General features: G+C 40.4%; 1 protein-coding gene across 7 annotated transcripts in view; it reads right to left on the bottom strand.

Annotated features, from left to right (window-relative positions):
* agap1 (ArfGAP with GTPase domain, ankyrin repeat and PH domain 1) overlaps positions 1–19,088 on the bottom strand; it is a 102,107-nt gene that overhangs the window by 69,297 nt on the left and 13,722 nt on the right. For all 7 annotated transcript variants that reach the window (XM_061679876.1, XM_061679885.1, XM_061679894.1 and 4 more), the window contains 2 exons: positions 1,982–2,040; positions 1,810–1,897 (listed from right to left, as the gene is read on the bottom strand). In XM_061679876.1, the coding sequence (XP_061535860.1) occupies positions 1,810–1,897; positions 1,982–2,040 (147 nt within the window). The remainder of the gene's footprint in view (positions 1–1,809; positions 1,898–1,981; positions 2,041–19,088) is intronic.

The following is a 19,088-nucleotide window of genomic DNA, read 5'->3' as shown; positions in this document are numbered from 1 at the left end:
ATGCAACTTACCCAGGCCATTGGCACTAACATACAGTAAATCCATATCATCACCGATGCTAGCTTTTGAACTTTGCGCTGGTAAAATTCGAGATGGTTCGTTTCCTCTTTGGCCCGGAGGACACGACGTGATTTCCAAAAACAATTTGAAATGTGGACTCATCATACCAGAGTACACTTTTCCACTTTGCGTCAGTCCATCTAAGATGAGCTTGGGCCCAAAGAAGCTGGCCAGGAGCATTTCTGGGTGTTGTTGATATATGGCTTTCGCTTTGCATGGTAGAATTTTAACTTGCATTGTAGATGTAGCGACTGTGTTAACCAACAAAGGTTTCCTGACATGTCTCTGAGCCCACGTGGCAATATGCTTTTCACAATAATGATGGTTTGTAATGCAGTGGTGCTGAGGGATCGAAGGTCACAGGCATTCAATGTTGGTTTTTGGCCTTGCCGGATACGTGAAGAGATTTCTCCAGATTCTCTGAATCTTTTGTTGATGAGATGGACAGTAGATGATGGAATCCCTAAATTCCTTGCAATTGTACATTGAGAAATGTTCTTAAACCTTTAGACTATTTGTATATGCAGTTCTTCACTCCATCCTTGCTTGTGAACAACTGAGCCTTTCGGGGATGCTCCTTTTACACCCAATCTTGGCACTCACCTGTTTCCAATTAACCTGTTCATCCTGTTCCAAACTGGTGTTTTTGAGCACTCCTCAACTTTCCCAGTCTTTTGTTGCCTTGTCCGAATTTTTTTTGGAATGTGTTGAAATTAAAAATGAGAATATTTGCAAAAACAATAGTGTAACTTTCATCAGTTTAAGCATTAAATATCTTGTCTTTGTAGTGTATTCAAATGAATATAGGGTGAAAAGGATTTGCAAATCATTGTACTCTTATTTACATTTTACACAACATCCGACCTTTGCTGCAATTAGGGTTTGTATCTAACCTTACTATTTTAACTTGTCTTAAAAACATCCAGACTTTCAATATAGGCAACAAATATTCCGCACGGCTTCCATGCGGAATGACAAGATGCAGGTTTTTCCACACTTCCCAGATATTGTGAGCATTCAATAGATTTATTTTCAAGCTATTTTCACTACTTTAAAGTGGCTAATATTGCTTAAAAATACAACAAGAAGAGAAGGCGAGTAATTAACAGGAGAAAGACAGAGACGCCATGCTAACTGCTACGCTATTGTGACAGTCACAAAATACTGAAATAAGTGACTGTGTGATACAGTACACGTAGGTCTGACTGGAACCGCGTTTTTGTGAACGATTACGATTATAGAGTAATTATTATGTTGTGCAATTTGAACACTGTGTCGAATTATTTTTTATCCTATTACATAATATAATGCAAAAACTGTCCCACGGTAATGTTCTTGACATAATTTTAAAATATGGAAATTCAGTTGTTCTGGAAGTGAATTTATGTAGGTTTGCAGCTTTGCATTCATTGCCATCAATAAAATTTTAATAATAAGTGGAACAGTGTTTCGGTTTTCGGTTTTGGCCTTGGTTTCCTCAAGAATTTTCATTTCAGTGCATCACTGGCATTTACCCAGCACAAGCTCACCTGTGCCGCGTGACAATATAAGTGGTAGAAAATTGATGGATGTATAAATATAAAAAAATAAATAAATAATACAGATTTTTTTGGGACGTCACAACAATCACTCCTGGATCTCATAGACTCAAAATACAAATTATCCAAATAAATTTCAACAATAAAAGCCTTTATTCGGTATATCCGGTCAATGTTTTGTTGTTTTCTTGACTACTTGTTATCGCTGTACCTTCAGGCGACTCCTCCTGGACGTACGTTCCTGTCAGGTACCTGTGGACCAACGCCGACTTCCCGCTGGCCAGGTTACCTACAATGCCCTGTAAGGACAGTGTGGCATTTCAATAAAGAGGAAACTTCATAGATTTGGATGCAACAGACTGCAGTTGTGTCAGGCTACTCACCACTTTGAGTTCTGGCACAGAGCGACTGAGAGTCCACTCCTGGCTGTTCACAAACGCATCTGAATGAGAGAGAAAAAAAAACATGTCAAGCACTTTCACCGCTCAATTGTCAAAGCATCCATTTTTAATCAGCAGTTCCCTAGCAAGTGGATGGACTTTCACACCAGCAACAACTGGAACTGTTGATCAATGTACAGCAGCACAATTAAAGCCTACCAAGAGTGAAGCATATGGTTGAAAATTTTAGGTCATTTTGGAAATTTTCCATGGGAAATTAATGACATTACATTACAATGCATTTACATTACACATTACATTACATTTCTGTATGACATTGTTTCCCAGGCAAACAGAATCAAGCTTCCAGATTCACCATTATAATGAAAGTTGACAAACATTTGTAAAAGTTATCCATTTGCTTATTACCTTTGGCAGAGATATTCTCTGGTGTTATATACTCTATGACAAGATTTTTTTCATTGGTTAATGTTGATAGCTTGTTTATTTTTACAGTATTGGTTTTTTTAGCGATAGCTAGAGTTACAAGTATTGGTTGAGCATGTTTATTTGGAAGATCTATACCTTTTAAATCACCCAGCAGACAAAGATTAGGAGAAATTGGAATCCTACAGTTCAAAACTGCAAATTTTCCAATAGTGATGCACCGAATTTTCTGCAACCAAAGTTTTCCCAAGCTGAAAGAAGACGGCTGAAACAGGAAGCGCTTCTCTGTATAAAGCTGAGGGGCCACCAACGACTAGGTGGCATGCTCGGTGGGCGTCTCAGTCTCGCTGTTTAGCCGCCAGAACGATTCGACAAAATATGTAATAGCCCATATAGCCCAACCCATAATGAATGACATCGTTGACAAGAAATGCCTGAAAGGTTTAGCAGTGTGGAGTTATTTTTTTTTGTCAAGTCTCACAAGAAACAGTAGCATGAACCCCCTGATCCGAAAACAACAAACCATTTGTATCACAAATCGTTTGTTGGGGATTCAAATGGATGATTACATTAATGGATTATCATTACCAACTTTATTGGCTAGGGCTGCACGATTAATGAAATATTAATCGTGATCATGATTTTGGCTGCCGTAATTAAATTAGCCTGATCGTCAGCGATTTTTACATTTAAAATGCGGGCTCTGCTGCATATGGATTGCTTTCTCAACCAGGAGTCAGGCAACCACCAGGGGGTGAACGCATAGTTAAGCTGCCTAAATAGCGACAGAGCGCAGTGCACATTCTGCAGTGGAAGCTTCAGTAGTCAGTCGCTCGGTGGATTAAGTGACGAGCAAATTAGTCATGCAGAGAGAATAAAGTAAAGAACAGCAAACTTTGGAGATGATGGTAAGGAGCTAGTGCCTCAAAAAAGGGAAATTTTCCTGACATGTTATGATTCAGGGCAAGTGACGTTAAACAAGAAGTAATATGGAAAGAGTGCAGCAGAGTTGCCTGACCCGCAAAGTTACACAACTAATCTGTTCAACCATCTGAAAAAAAAGGCAGAAAAATAGTCAAAGTACTGGACAAAAATCTGCGATCCCCTGGCACAATTATTTCTCAAAAATGCCATTATCTACACTGTATCAAAAAAAAAACTGCAGTCAGGCCCGCTTGCAGTCGAACAGTCAAAGTCAAGCCAGCCACCACAATGATTGTTCATACTATGCATTACGGTAACAAGCCGCCAAGGCGCTGCGAGGGCTGGCGGCTACTGGAGGAGGATCTGACTGCAGTGAAAAACGCCAGTAGTAAATAGAAAATGAAATCACAACTGTCGAGTTCTTTGCAGTTTGCAATAATGATGGACCTACGATCAAGCAGATCAATGGAGCTATGCCTGTCCTTGACAATTCAACAGTATGGAGCCATTATTGTAGCAAAACCATTTTCAAATGCGTATTTCAATCCACCAATATGTAAAAAAAAAAAAAGATTTTTAAAAATACAAAATGTAAAAAAAAATAAACAAAGTTGTATCTTTAACCAGTCACAATGCACAACTAGGGTCAGAAATGCGTAATTAGTCACAAATGTGTAACTAGTCATAAACTAGAGTCACAAATGCATAACTAGTCACAAATATGTACCTGTAATCTGTAAAAATTGGATGTATTCTTACAGTTGAGTTATGTTTATACTCCTGCCGCTGATGACACAGACCCGTGAAGCGATTTGCGAATAGTGTGTGCCTCCTTTACTACACACAGCACACCACCAGGGGGCACAAGCATCAATAATATTGGCCACTGCTCACTGGGCCCTTAAGACACGTCAATTGACCGGGTGTATTTTTTCAGTGTTTCGGAGACCAGGTACATGGCTGGATCTTCTATCGACCCATAGGCAAGTACCATTTAATTAACATTCTTTAAATTGGAATAAACGCAAGATGAAAAATTACGGTTTATCCCCACTTATTCAAAACATTTTGAGGTTTAAAAAAAACATTTTTTTTTACTGCAATTATAATGGGCATCAATTATGTGCAGATTTCCGCTATTTGCGGTCCTGCCTGGTCCCTAGTCCCTGTGAATGGCGGGGTTCCAGTGTATATCGATATGGACCGATATTAAAACAATATTTTGATTAGATTTTTTTCCTGTATCGGCCAGCCCTATCTGTGCATTGTTGGAATGTCAGTGTTCAATAAATATTTGTTTGTTTTGTAATTGATTTATTTTTTGAAGCATTAATATTAATTTATCGAATTGCAATGCCTTTATTTTAGTGAGGTTAGTTAACAGTCATGGCAATAAATGAAATTTTACTAATAACTGACATAATTTATTTCAGTGTTTCGGTTTGCGGCCTTGGTTTCCTCATTGGTTTTTGGCCAAAAATTTTCATTTAGGTATGTCACTATTTTCCACCTCTTTGCAACCCTAGTGAAGCATCGGTGCATGTGCATTAAGTAGGCCAGTAGGCCACACCCCCAGACCTTCTCACTAATTCATTAGCTGCAATCTGCGAGAGCACCAGTGTACTAAAAGCCCTCCAGGTACGGTAGATGCTCGGCCGCCTTGCACTTCCACTCATTTGAGCATTCTAGAATATATCTAGCACATGCATTGACCTACAAATATCCATCATTTATAGAGTGCTAAGATCATTCCATAAATCAAATGGCACACTAAACCCTCTCTATTCGTGGGGGATTAAGACCAAGTTCTGCCGTGACCAAGTGATGCCGACCCTAAATTTTTGCTAAATGCCTATAGTAATAGTTACAATTGTTATTAGTCAGGGCTTATGCAACATTTTAGTGAGTTACAAAAAGAGCATAAAAATGCACCAATAGGTGAGGATACGTTGTACAGAAATAAAAAAAACGAAGTAGATTAATTTGTGACTCCGTAACATGTCAGAAAACAGGCAAAAACGTTGGTAATTATTTTCTAGGTTAAAAGCAGATGTCTGCAAATTGGGATTAAACAAAAGATAATCAGTTTGCTTTCATTAAAGACTACAAAAATCATATTTACTGGTAAGAGGCTTAACTCAGCGGATTTGGAGAATTTTAAGTTAAGCAATGGTTCTTAACGATTATCGAAATAGTTTTGAAGTAATTTAATAATTGATTAGTTGTGAATTAATTGGTAAATTGTGATACCTTTAGTGCTGGCATCTTGTATTCATCTTGAATAACAAGAAAAAAAAATCTTATTTGCTGATGTTGCTGCCACTGACTTTTCTGAACATGAACTAAGTAATTGAGTTTAACACGGTGTGATTAATGTGTTTACATGCATTTTAAAAGTCTAGTTTCAATCGATCAAAAAGTTGGATTTTCTTTAAATGAATAAAAACACAACAACTGTTGCGAAGTTTCCACACTTCCAGTCTTATCAGTCTGGACAGAATCCAGGAGAATCCAAACACACAGGAGGACATTGTAGAGGTTTCCATAGATGCCCGCCTGTGTGGAAGCTCGTTGCCAGGCAGGATGTTGATTCAGCTGTTTCCTGTTTTTAGGGCGAGTTGGATTGGTGTGTACTCATTTTAGCAACTTTGCAACATTAAAGAACACATTGTGCATTTTTTTCCCCACTATTTTAAATTAACTCCCCAGTTTCATAACATGCCGATGACATGCTTGTGTCAAAAATGCCCTGAAGATCAAGAATTACATCACACTTTTCACACTCTCTAGCTTCACTAACCACATGTACATGCATTGTAAATTTGTAAGAATACAGAGAGTAACAATGAAGACCCTGATGTTCTGATTCCATGTCAGTGGATAACCCATAACGACAAATTCAATGAGACCAAACGAGTTATGTGATTTTCTGCCAGACTATGTGGGGAATCCCAAAAAGGTTATTCCGAAACGCAGCAGCAGAAGATATAACAACACGCCTCAGACCCAAAAGACACGCCTGAATCAAATCTCTTACGCATCCTTGCGATGGTCCTGCCACATCTAATATGCAGTCAGGTAACACCAAATTCTTACCATCGTCACATTAGCTCCTGGAGCAAAGGCACTTTATTTTGTATGTGTAGGCAATGGATGGCCATTACCTAAACAGCTTCCCCTATTCAGGGTCACTGGGAAGCCGGAGCCTAGCTAAATAAGGTTCAGGTTTCAGTGAACAAAAAGAACTACTATCAATCATTGATGTGTGCTTTTGTCCTTTTTAAACATGCCTTGTGTGAGGCTTCTATAGTATTAGCAAGTGTGAAGGACAGCCGGCACACGGCACTGCTGAGCTCAGTATAGGCCGAGCAAAATGAAGAGCGACAAGGAGAACTTTTCCGATTGTGTAAACATTATTCCAACGGAAAATATTGCGACACATCGTCTGCTCTATTTTGGAGCTTGTGAATGATCCAAGGCTGACTTGGAGCCAGTCAGTCACAAATAGTCAAGCCACACTATGAAGTCACGCAAGTATGACATAACTCCTTTAAACCCTGCATCTCTGCGTTTTTCCGGATGTACGTACTGTCACAAGTTTTAACGCAATGTTACACAGGATGGGCACATACGATTGCTACGCTCTCAGGGCGAGTTAAATAAAATAATGACTCTTGTGCAGTTACTGGCTTCCCCCAAATGATCAGTTAATTTATGTTCCTTGGTATTATACAGTATTTGTTAGCCTTGCACAAAATAAATGAATAAATATATAAATAAAAGTGCAAAACCCTCTTTTAAATACGGGACACAAGCCGGCTTGTGCATTGTCGCTTACGCACGCACGCACGCAGAGACACACAGAACCCTTCGTCCACACTTGAAGGCATCTCTAACTCGTATGCAAACAGGCAGTCGTTGGCTGACTGTCACCTTTAAGGCACAAATGGAGTGCCGTTGGGTGTTTGTTTGTTTTTTTCCAAATACCGGTATTATTACAAAAAAAAATATATTAAAAATGGTGCAACACTAATATCTATTGATTTCATGTAATTCTAATGATCAATACTATATCAGGATTGATATCATTATCAGGACATTTACCTATATCGGGACATATGTCCACTTTGCACGACACTATGCAGAAGCTGGTACAGTATTATCATATCATATAATTATATATACAGTATTATGATAATGACATCACTGATATCATATATCAGTTGTATCATTTAATTCCATAACCCAATGAGAATCGATAAGAAATGGGGTCGACCAGCATTATTGAGGCGGCACGGTGATGACTGGTGAGCAAATCCAACTCACAATTCTGAGGACCCGGGTTCCAAACCGGCCTCCCCTGTGTGGAGTTTGCATGTTCTCACTGTGCCTACGTGGGTTTTCTCCGGGTAGTCCGGTTTCCTCCCACATTTCAAAAACATGCATGGTTGGTTGATTGATTGAAGACTCTACATTGCCCGTAGGGGAGAATGTGAGTGTAAATTGTTTGTTTGTCTATATGTGCCCTGCGATTGGCTGGCTGCCAGTTCAGGGTGTACCACGTCTCTCACCCAGAGTCAGCTGGGATAGACTCCAGCACGCCCGTGACCCTAGTGAGGATAAGCAGTAGGGAAAATGGATGGATGGCGCATTATCGATAATGCAATCGGGAAAAACAAAATTATCAATTCCCATCCCTACGCGTGGCAGCAGCACTCCAGGTTAGACATTGAAGTGCAATATGAGCTTGAGAGAGCTAAAGAATACAAACTTTTGGCATACATTGAAAAAAAGCCCTGCTAAGATTAGATGCAGAGATTGAGTGCATTACGTGACAGTTACTTTGAAGTTTTAAGTCAAAGAAACATCTTGTAGACTCCTGTCCATTTTCTCATAAAAAGTAACAGATATTTCTAGAACTCTAACAACGAATCGTCAACTACTTTGATAACCAATGAATCGTTTAAAGACCTTGTTTAACTTAAAACTGTCCAGATCCTCTGAATTTCAGCCTCTCAACAGTAAATATTCTCAGATTTCATCCTCAATGAATGCAGACTGATTATTTTTGTGTTTAATCAAAAATAAGACTCATGCAAATATCTGCTTTTACTTTGGAAACCAAAGATCAACAGTTTTGCATATTTTATGACGTTACGGACCAAACCAGTAACTGAATCATAATAAATTTACATTTGTGCATTTTCTGCACTGTCAATTTGAAATAATGCCCTGTATTCGAATAAAGGTAGGGAAATAAAAATTGTTAGTTGCAGCCCTAGTTTAGTGACCACAATCAAACACACGCGCAGACGTGCACACTAACCTAAGATAGAAAGGCTACTTGGGTTGTGCCTACTAAACTGAATTTAAGAGAATTATCTGATTAAAAGGCACTTGGGGAGGATTCATCAGGAAGTTAAGAAACAGCTCACATGCACAAATACTTTGCAAATACTGGTTGACCTACATATCCGGACATTCAGCAGATCCATCCCCCACCAGCTTTGCACGCACACAGCTGGCACCATGCTCGCAACTTTCATTTCATGCTAAATCATATCAAGCCACCGTAACACCAGCTAGCTAGTAACTGGTTCATCATGCCGATGACACTCAAGTTGTGAAGGAATGGCATGCTATGGCATTTTGTCAAGCTCAACTCTTGGCTACTCAAGGTCGTGAGGAAGTCAGGGAGCGTGATCACATCTCTTGATGGATTTGAGCCTCACATACAGTGGGGCAAAAAAGTATTTAGTCAGCCACCAATTGTGCAAGCTCTCCCACTTAAAAAGATGAGAGAGGCCTGTAATTTTCATCATAGGTATACCACACCTATGAGAGACAAAATGAGGTGGGGTGAAAAAAATCCAGAAAAATCACATCTGATTTTTAAAGACTTTATTACCAAATTATGGTGGAAAATAAATATTTGGTCAATAACAAAAGTTAATCTCAATACTTTGTTATATACCCTTTGTTGGCAATGACAGAGGTCAATTTTTTTCTGTAAGTCTTTATAAGGTTTTCACACACTGTTGCTGGTATTTTGGCCAATTCCTCCAAGCAGATATCCTCTAGAGTAGTGATGTTTTGGGGCTGTCACTGGGCAACAGACTTTCAACTCCCTCCAAATATTTTCTATGCGGTTGAAATCTAGAGACTGGCTAGACCACTCCAGGACCTTGAAATGATTCTTACGAACCCACTCCTTCGTTGCCCGGGCGGTGTGTTTGAGATCATTGTCATGCTGAAAGACCCAGCCACATTTCATCTTCAATGCCCTTGCTTATGGAAGGAGGTTTTCATTGAAAATGTCACGATACATGGCCCCATTCATTCTTTCCTTTAAACGGATCAGTCATCCTGGTTCCTTTGCAGAAAAACAGCCCCAAAGCATGATGTTTCCACCCCCAAGCTTTGCAGTAGGTATGATGTTCTTTGACTGTAACTCAGCATTTTTTCTCCTCTAAACACAACAAGTTGAGTTTTTACCAAAAAGTTCTATTTTGATTTCATCTGACCCTATGAGATTCCCCCAATCCTCTTCTGGATACACCAAATGCTCTCTAGCAAATTTCAGACGGGCCTGGAGATGTACTGGTTTAAGCAGGGGGACACAACTGGCACTGCATGATTTGAGTCCCTGGCGGCATAGTGTTACTGACGGTAGCCTTTATTACTTTGGTCCCAGCTCTCTGCAGGTCATTCACTAGGTCCCCCCGTGTGGTTCTGAGATTTTTGCTCTCCGTTCTTGTGATGATTTTGACCACACGCGGTGAGATCTTGCATGGAGCCCCAGATGGAGGGAGATTATCAGTGGTCTTGAATGTCTTCCATTTTCTAATGATTGCTCGCACAGTTGATTTCTTCACACCAAGCTGCTTACCTATTGCAGATTCAGTCTTTTCCCAGCCTGGTGCAGGTCTACAATTTTGTTTCTGGTTCAGCTCTTTGGTCTTGGCCACAGTGGAGTTTGGAGTGTGACTGTTTGAGGTTGTGGACAGGTGTTTTTTATACTGATGAGTTCAAACAGGTGCCATTAATACAGGTAACAAGTGGAGGACAGAGGAGCCTCTTAAAGAAGTTGTTACAGGTCTGTGAGAGCCAGAAATCTTGCTTGTTTGTAGGTGACCAAATACAAATTTTATACCATAACTTGCTCATAAATTCTTTCAAAATCAGACAATGTGATATTCTGGATTTCTTTCCCTCATTTTGTCTATCATAGGTGAGGTATGCCTAGAATGAAAATTACAGGCCTCGCTCATCTTTTTAAGTGGGAGAACTTGCACAATTGGTAGCTGACTAAATACTTTTTTGGCCCACTGTATTCTATTCGGTTTTATTCTATTCTATTCTTAAGTGTTGTCTTAGATGTGTAACACATCAGAAGGGTCTACAATTTTGTTTCTGGTATCCTTTCACAGCGCTCTGGTCTTGGCCGTAGTGGAGTTTGGGTTGTGGACAGGTGTCTTTTATACTGATGAGTACAAACAGGTGCCATTAATACAGATAACACTGTAATACTAATTTTACACCATAATTTGCTAATAAATTCTTTAAAAATCAGACAATGCCATTTCCTGGATTTTTTTCCTCATTTTGTCTCTCAAAGGTGAGGTATACCTCTGATGAAATTACAGGCCTCTCTCATCTTTTTAAGTGGGAGAACTTTCACAATTGGTGGCTGATTTCCCCCCCCCCACACCCCACACAATGTACAGTAAGAGCTTTAAGCAGCAGGGAGTAGATCACCGTGATGCGCTGTTGGCCCGATGGCATTGACTGCCACACGTCACAGTGCAGGAACAAGTAGGGTCGCAAAAACAAACACATTACAAAACATGACTGGCTGATCCAGACAGGAAGTGTGTTAATAAAGCAGCACTTGTAGTTTGAAGGTCAGTCAGTGTTGCAGGTGTCACTGGATGGATGTTGAAGTGTGCTAATGATGATATGCACAGTGGTGCATGAGGGTTAGGGTCACACTAGCGAGATAAGATCTTAAAGTAAACTCCGATATAAATGACAAATACATTTAATTTTACAACTACTGACCTCTACTACTGATTATGTTTAGATTATTATTATTATGTTATGTTTAGACCATAATTTGATACACTGTTGCCGCCATCTTTAGCGTGCTCAAAGAATTATGGGAATGATTACGTAGAATGGCTGTTGTAAAATTGTTACGTTACTGCTCTCTGCGGAGCTAAACTAGCCACTTGTAAACAACTTTTATTGTCAGTGAAAAGAGTTAAAAATGCCATACTGCGCCGCTTTGGGATGCAATTTCCAATCAGGACGGAATGCAAAAAAGGAGGTAAGCATTCATAGCTTTCCCAAAAAGATCAAGTTGAGGATGTGGCCGGAAGAGTTGAGCTGCTGAAAGATCTGCGGTTGTTTGAAGCCTTTGATTGCCCCCAGCTCATGAGAGAGCTCACCGGTGTGTCTGGGTATAAACGACGCCTTAAATCCAATGCAGTGCCGACTATCTTTCCTCACAAGTGACAAGCGAAAGCCGGGCAAAAACATGGGAAAGACAGGAGGCGCTGGCCGCTTACCTTGATCAGCTCACTTTAGCAGCAGCAGCTGTTGTAAACAAACCATCACCACCGGACACTGAGTTAGCAATGAAAAATAGTAAAATAGGTATGCATGTAACTTTACTCTCAGTTATCACTGAATACATTCATAACATCGGGCAAAACGAACTAGTACCATGAGCAGCGGCAGAAATGAAACGGAGCTCTTTACAACAGATAGATACTCTCTTTTCAGTTAGCATTGGCAAGCAGTAGCTACAAATACACCACTGAAAATGACCAACTCAAGTTTCTTCACACTTGTCATCTTCTCCCTCATTTCTTGTGTCTTCCTCACCCTCCTCATTTTCCTGATCACTAGCTGGCTCAAACTGAAAGGGTTGAACAGCATTCATCGCTGCCAGGGGCTGCTACTGTGGCTACTGTCAAAAATTCCAGGCGTCGGGCACATCCCCATTTTACGTCACTACCCAGAATGCACTGCGACAAAAAACCAATGGCGCCCTATGTTGAAATTATGATTTGTAAAAATATATAAATCTGGAAATGATTATCGAAAGTTGTATCTTATTGTTTTGTTACTCAAGTCGAAAGAGATCATATATACCAAACGTCATTGCAATCGGAGTTCACTTTAAGATTTAATATCACATAGAAAAATATGCCCATTGCCTGCTTCTATGCCAAGAGTGTCATAATCTTTTCCTCCAAGGGCTACAAACTGAAAAATTGAAGGATAAAAGGGCCACTTTGAAAATCTTCGCCTTTAATTTATTAAACACACTTAAACCAATCCAGCAAGCAATTATGTATTTTATAGCTATTTTACATATTTGCTACATCACACTTTTCTGTTAAAGATGATAAGGCCAATAGTTTAGTATTTTAGGGTGGCCCATGGCCCTGTGTAAGCTCGATATAAAACTAATTTACTGGGGGGCACAAATGGCCCCAGTGCCATAGTTGGAGAAAACGGTTCCACGCCATCTAAACCACATTAACTCACCGCAAGCGGCAATTTAAGTCTGAAGAGGAAGTGGTGGTGAGGAGGTGGGTGAAGAACACAGATGCACACCCACACACTATGAGCCCCACACCACCTCTGTCAGCCACTGGATAAACCTAGCAGATGGCTAATCATAAGTCAAGTAGGGAAGAGCTATTGCTGTGCCACAATACATTCACACACACAAAAACCCATGCTCATACCTGTAGTCAAGCAAAGCGAACGAAGCGACTGAACGCAACTGCCTAACTGAACTAATGATAGTTGCCAACTGACCCTCGCACCCCTGGTGACTTGGTGCTGGTTCTTATCGGGAAGCAACGTTTTGAGGCGTCACGTAGTATTTTATTGAACCACAAACAACATGATGCGATTGTCATAGAATAAGTCTATTGCCCTGGCTACTGCAACTATATGAAAAAAAATCACAAAGGGGAAGTTGGCAAGAATAAAAGATAGTGTGAATATGTGGTGAATTAATTCAATCATTGACTGCACTCATGCATTACGGTGACAGAAACTCTCCACACTTTGCTTTTCTGCCACAGGTACATATGAAATACAATGTATTATTATTGTAAAACAACATATACACTAGACTTTACACCAATCTGATCGGCTTGATCGGTATCGGACGATAATTAGCATTTTATGCCGATCGGCTTTAATGTCATAATTCACAGATCCGCAAAAGACATTTACTCCGCGTCGCCGTCATGTACAGTATATTTTCATCCAAAAGCTATGTTAATTTTAGCCTTCTCGCATGTCTTTTTACATCATTTACGATCACTGGGCTTTGTCAAACCAAACGCGACCGGATACACTCGTTACTACGACCACGACAACAACAATGAATTGTGAATCTATTGTGTTGGTCAAAAAATAACAAAATGGGGTAAAACGTGTGGTGGTGGTGGTTACCAGTGCTCGGGAGAAGATGTTCATTCAAGGATTGCTTGAAGTATGGTCACGTACTTTTAATACAATACGACTCACAAGCAGCCAACAAAACGTTATGTTGCCTAGCAAGCTCGTGCTAGCACTAACGGTTATACGTAAACATGTCGGCGTTATGTTGAATCATACTCTAAAATTTCGGTGTGTGTGAAGTAATTTAATTACAGTAAAGTAATTGAATTACAGTAAGTTAGCACCCATTATGTCTGTCAAGATGTAATGTTGGTTTGACCTGACTGATCACAATCACAATCATCTTTATTTGCCAAGTATGTCCAAAACACACAAGGAATTTGTCTCCGGTATTTGGAGCCGCTCTAGTACAACAGACAGTCAATTTTAGAATAAGTGACCTGACTAGAGAATATTTTTGAAGATACTCAGTATACAAGTATATACAGTAAATGAACAAGTCATTTAAATAGACACATTGCTCCAGCTTGTGATCGGATCGGTTATCGTTTTTTTTTTTAAACTTGCTTATCGGCCCCAAAAATCATGATCGTGTAAAGCCTAATATACAGTATACTGTATATACTGTACTGTACATCTCACTTGGGCCCCGGAAATGGTATGTTTCTTGTGAAAGATTAGGTCATACAACATGGCATTTCTGATTGGCCGTTAATCTGCTCTGTTGCGACGCCGTTCGCCTGTTTCAAATTTGAAATTACAATATAACTAGCTGCCGACAGTCAGCCACTCATGAAATCTAGAACCCCGCACACCAATTTACAGTTCAGTTGCGTTTGGTCACATCATTCAGTGTGCGGTGGGCCTTGAATATGCAGGAGAAGATGGCAGAGAAATGGAGAAGGGGAGCATCCGTCCATATTCCCGATCTGATTTGTGCGCCTCGCATTACTGCTGCATGACTGTGGATGTAGGTCACACACACAGACTGGCTAACTACACGCTCACATACACACTACTTCACAGTGTAAAGCCTATACTGTATTGACTCTGACCTCTAAGACACATGCTGGCACACCAATGGGGTCAGTACAGAGCTCCCAACCTTCCAAATATTTTACCACTAAAATGTTTTGATACAGAATATAGGCCCTTTCATACAGTTGACAAAGCCCCAGACTTGCCATTTACTGTCAGGATTCATCGCGTCTGTTGGGAAGATTTTGCAGTCGGGGGTTGACAAAGCTGCACACGCCAGCAGAGTGACACTCAAGTGTCACATTCTCCAAACGTATTGTTTTTTTCTGGTTTAGATGTCAAATTGGTGGCTGTATTTATCAAAGGCTTGAAGGCAGTTGGGTCAAGTGACCCACTGTGGGTAGAGCAGGAGGTGACCAATCCAATCTTGCAGTATCTTCTCAAAGTTGCACTGTCAGGAGTCAATAAGGCTACATTCACACTGCAGGTTCATGATGCCCAATTCAATTTTTTTTGTTAAATCTGATCTTTTTATGCAGTTGTTCTCATTAAAAAAAAAAAAAAAAAAATACAACTTTCTACTGTGAACGGAATGTGTTCCTGAAGTGACACACATGCGCAATCCCACAACACAGGACGTCACATTGCGCATGCGTATAAACGGAATTTTTTTTTTTTCTTGAAATAAATATGCTCCCGCGTGGAGGTCTCAGTCCTGATACATTTGTGACAGTTGGATTTTGTGCAACCGGGGCCATCATTTTTCTTATATTTATCAGTTCTAAAGCATCTTCTTTTCACCACTGCTTTTTCTCTGCTCATTCATCCATGATTGCTCTTGTCACGTGTCTGGTTTGTCAAAGACACGTTTGTCGTCTTTTGATGACATATAGGTAGGATGCGTGCGACCTGCGCATCCAGATTGCACTCACATCCGATACATACCCGATTTATATCCTCATACGGAAGAGGCCTCAGTCGCATATTTAAAAAAATCGGAAATTGTATTGTATATATTGACATGAAAAAAAAAAAAATCTGATACATGTCCCTTTTGGAAAAAAAATAGGAATTGACATGCAGTGTGAACATAGCTTTAGAAGGTGAATTGTCACAATCACAATTTAGGGGGACATCCACATTAAATCTCACCAGTGTGAAAAGGGCAAAACAAACACTCCTTAGGAATGCTAAACATCTGACACAACTCAAGCATCATAGTCGCACCTGAACAAGTCAATCAGCACTGCACATGCAGCGAACAGCATCACCGTACGCAGCACGTGAGCATGTCACACCACATATGAAGTCAATCACTGCAATCAGCACTAACAGTTACAGAAAAGTGGGAGGGGGCTGATTGTATAATTTTTCTGATGCTTGAAATTAGGAAATACAATAAAATGTTAAATCTGGGCTTGATGGTCAAGATCAAACTTTGTTTTTTTAAATAACTTACTCTCTCTTAAAATTAAATACACACTCAAGTTTGAAGAGCCTGTTTTTCCAGCTGCATGGTAATAACGATACTATAGTCTCAACCTGCATTTCTTTCTCAAATAGCTGGGCGTACAGGTTGACCCGCTCTCTGTCTCTCTCTCACTCTCTTTTTTTTAGCAGCACAATTCAGAAGTTAGGGCGCATATGCGACCAAATTAGTTGCACTCTAGAGCGCGGTCTTCCCCTAAAAAAAATAAAATAAATCATATGCTGGATTTCCAGCACCACGCCAGAATATTTTAAAATGGATCTTGTCAATTTGTGGTTTTAAATTGGACAACTGGTTAGCACATGCACCTCACAGTTCTGAGGACAGCGGGTTCCAAACCGGCCTCCCCTGTGTGGAGTTTGCATGTTCGCCCCGTGTACCGCTGTGGGTTTTCTTTGGGTACGCCAGTTTCCTCCCACATTCCAAAAACATTAATTGAAGACCATGTTTTCTGATCACCATTTGAGAGACAGAGGGCTTCTTCCTATTATGGTTTTTGCTCAGGAACTTTTATTTCCTTTTCTATCCGAGCGAGACGACCCCAAAGTACTTGGAGGAAAGGTTGTTCGAATTCTAAAAACGCTTAGGATAGGGGCCTTAATCCAGTCACTCAACATTTTTATGGTGCGGGACACCCCACAAATTATTCATTGACCCTGAGGACCCCCTGACTTCAACACTGCAAATGGGGGTGAGACACATTATTAAAATGCAATGAATTATACTTGTGAAACAGATGGAATTAGAGAGAGAAAAAAAGTCCCGTACACTCTGTAGTTTAGGTTGGTAAAGGTCTCAGTAACATTTAAGTAAACTCATCCTCTGTCTCTCTAAATGTCATGGGATCTTTTAACAAAGGTATTTTATTTTCACGGACACTTTGCAAGTACACCACGGATCCCTGGTTGAGAAACACTGCCTTAATGCAACCTTTTAGCCACCTTTAGTAAAGGGTACCAACCTGTGCACAAGGAGATTGGTTACCTACAGTGGGTACACAAAGTATTCAAACCCACTTAAATTCTTCACTCTTTGTTATATTGCAGCCATTTGCTAAAATCATTTAGGTTAATATTTTTGGAGATTTATAAAAAAGAAAAACTGAAATATCACACAGCCATAAGTATTCAGACCCTTTGCTCAGTATTTAGTAGAAGTACCCTTTTGAGCTAATACAGCCATGAGTCTTTTTGGGAATGATGCAAACAGTTTTTCACACCTGGATTTCGGGATCCTCTGCCAATCCTCCTCGCAGATCCTCTCCAGTTCTGTCAGGTTGGATGGTGGACATTGGTGGACAGCCATTTTCAGGTCTCTCCAGAGATGCTCAATTAGGTTTAAGTCAGGGCTCTGGCTGGGCCATTCAAGAACAGTCAGAGTTTTCTCAAGCCACTCCTTCGTTATTTTAGCTGTGTGCTTAGGGTCATTGTCTTGTTGGAAGGTGAACCTTTGGCCCAGTCTAAGGTTCTGAGCACTCTGGAGAAGGTTTTCGTCCCAGATATCCCTGTACTTGGCTGCATTCATCTTTCCTTCAATTGCAACCAGTCGTCCTAGCCCTGCAGCTGAAAAACACAACCACAGCATGATGCTGCCACTACCATGCTTCACTGTTGGGACTGTATTGGACAGGTGATGAGCAGTGCCTGGTTTTCTCCACACATACCGCTTAGAATTAAGGCCAAAAAGCTCCATCTTGGTCTCATCAGACCAGAGTATCTTATTTCTCACCATCTTGGACTTCTTCAGGTGGTTTTTTTTAGCAAACTCCATGTGGGCTTTCTTGTGTCTTGCACTGAGGAGAGGCTTTCGTCGGGCCACTCTGCCATAAAGCCCCGACTGGTGGAGGGCTGCAGTGATGGTTGACTTTCTAGAACATTCTCCCATCTACGGACTGCATCTCTGGAGCTCAGCCACAGTGATCTTTGGGTTCTTCCTTACCTCTCTCACCAAGGCTCTTCTCCACTGATTGCTCAGTTTGGCCAGACGGCCAGCTCTAGGAAGGGTTCTGGTTGTCCCAAATGTTTTCCATTTAAGGATTATGGAGGCCACTGTGCTCTTAGGAAGCTTAAGTGCAGCAGAAATTGTTGTTTGCCAAGGCACAGATCTGGCCGAGGTCTCTGAGCTCTTCAGGCAGTTCCTTTGACCTCATGATTCTCATTTGCTCTGACATGCACTGTGAGCTGTAAGGTCTTATATAGACAGGTGTGTGGCTTTCCTAATCAAGTCCAATCAGTATATTCAAACACAGCTGGACTCCAAAAAAGGTGTAGAACCATCTCAAGGATGATGAGAAAGAAATGGACAGCACCCGAGTTAAATGAGTGTCTCAGCAAAGGGTCTGAATACTTATAGCTGTGTGATATTTCAGTTATTCTTTTTTAATTTCAACAATTCCGTTTTTTCAAAATGGGGTGCTGTGTGTGCATTCATGAGGAAAAACAATGAAAAATGATTTTAGAGTGAACAATTTAAGGGGGTCTGAATACTTTCCGTACCCACTGTATAATTCTTTACGACAGCAATATTTAAAGGAACAGGTTAAAAGTTTACTGCAGTATCACGCTAGGGGACTAGCTGTCGCATGATGACAGTGAGGAAAAGTAGAGTCCAAGTCATTTTAAACAGTGCTGTTTTTTACTATGTTCAAAAGGAAGCACCTTCTCATCTCACCTTGAACCGATGACCATTTCCACAAGGGTTAAGGAAAGGTGGTGTAAAATGATTGAAGATTTAACTTTCCAAAGAGGCCCAAACATTGGAGGAAACTCCCTGGAGGGATCTTCCTCTTTCCCTCTCTAACCTCATCTTTTTCCTCACTACTATTTCAAATTATTTAAACTT

Source organism: Phycodurus eques, chromosome 1, assembly GCF_024500275.1.
Source record: "Phycodurus eques isolate BA_2022a chromosome 1, UOR_Pequ_1.1, whole genome shotgun sequence".
Classification (NCBI taxonomy): domain Eukaryota; kingdom Metazoa; phylum Chordata; class Actinopteri; order Syngnathiformes; family Syngnathidae; genus Phycodurus; species Phycodurus eques.
Note: the sequence above shows the minus strand (reverse complement) of the source record. Positions and strands in the feature narration are given on the sequence as shown.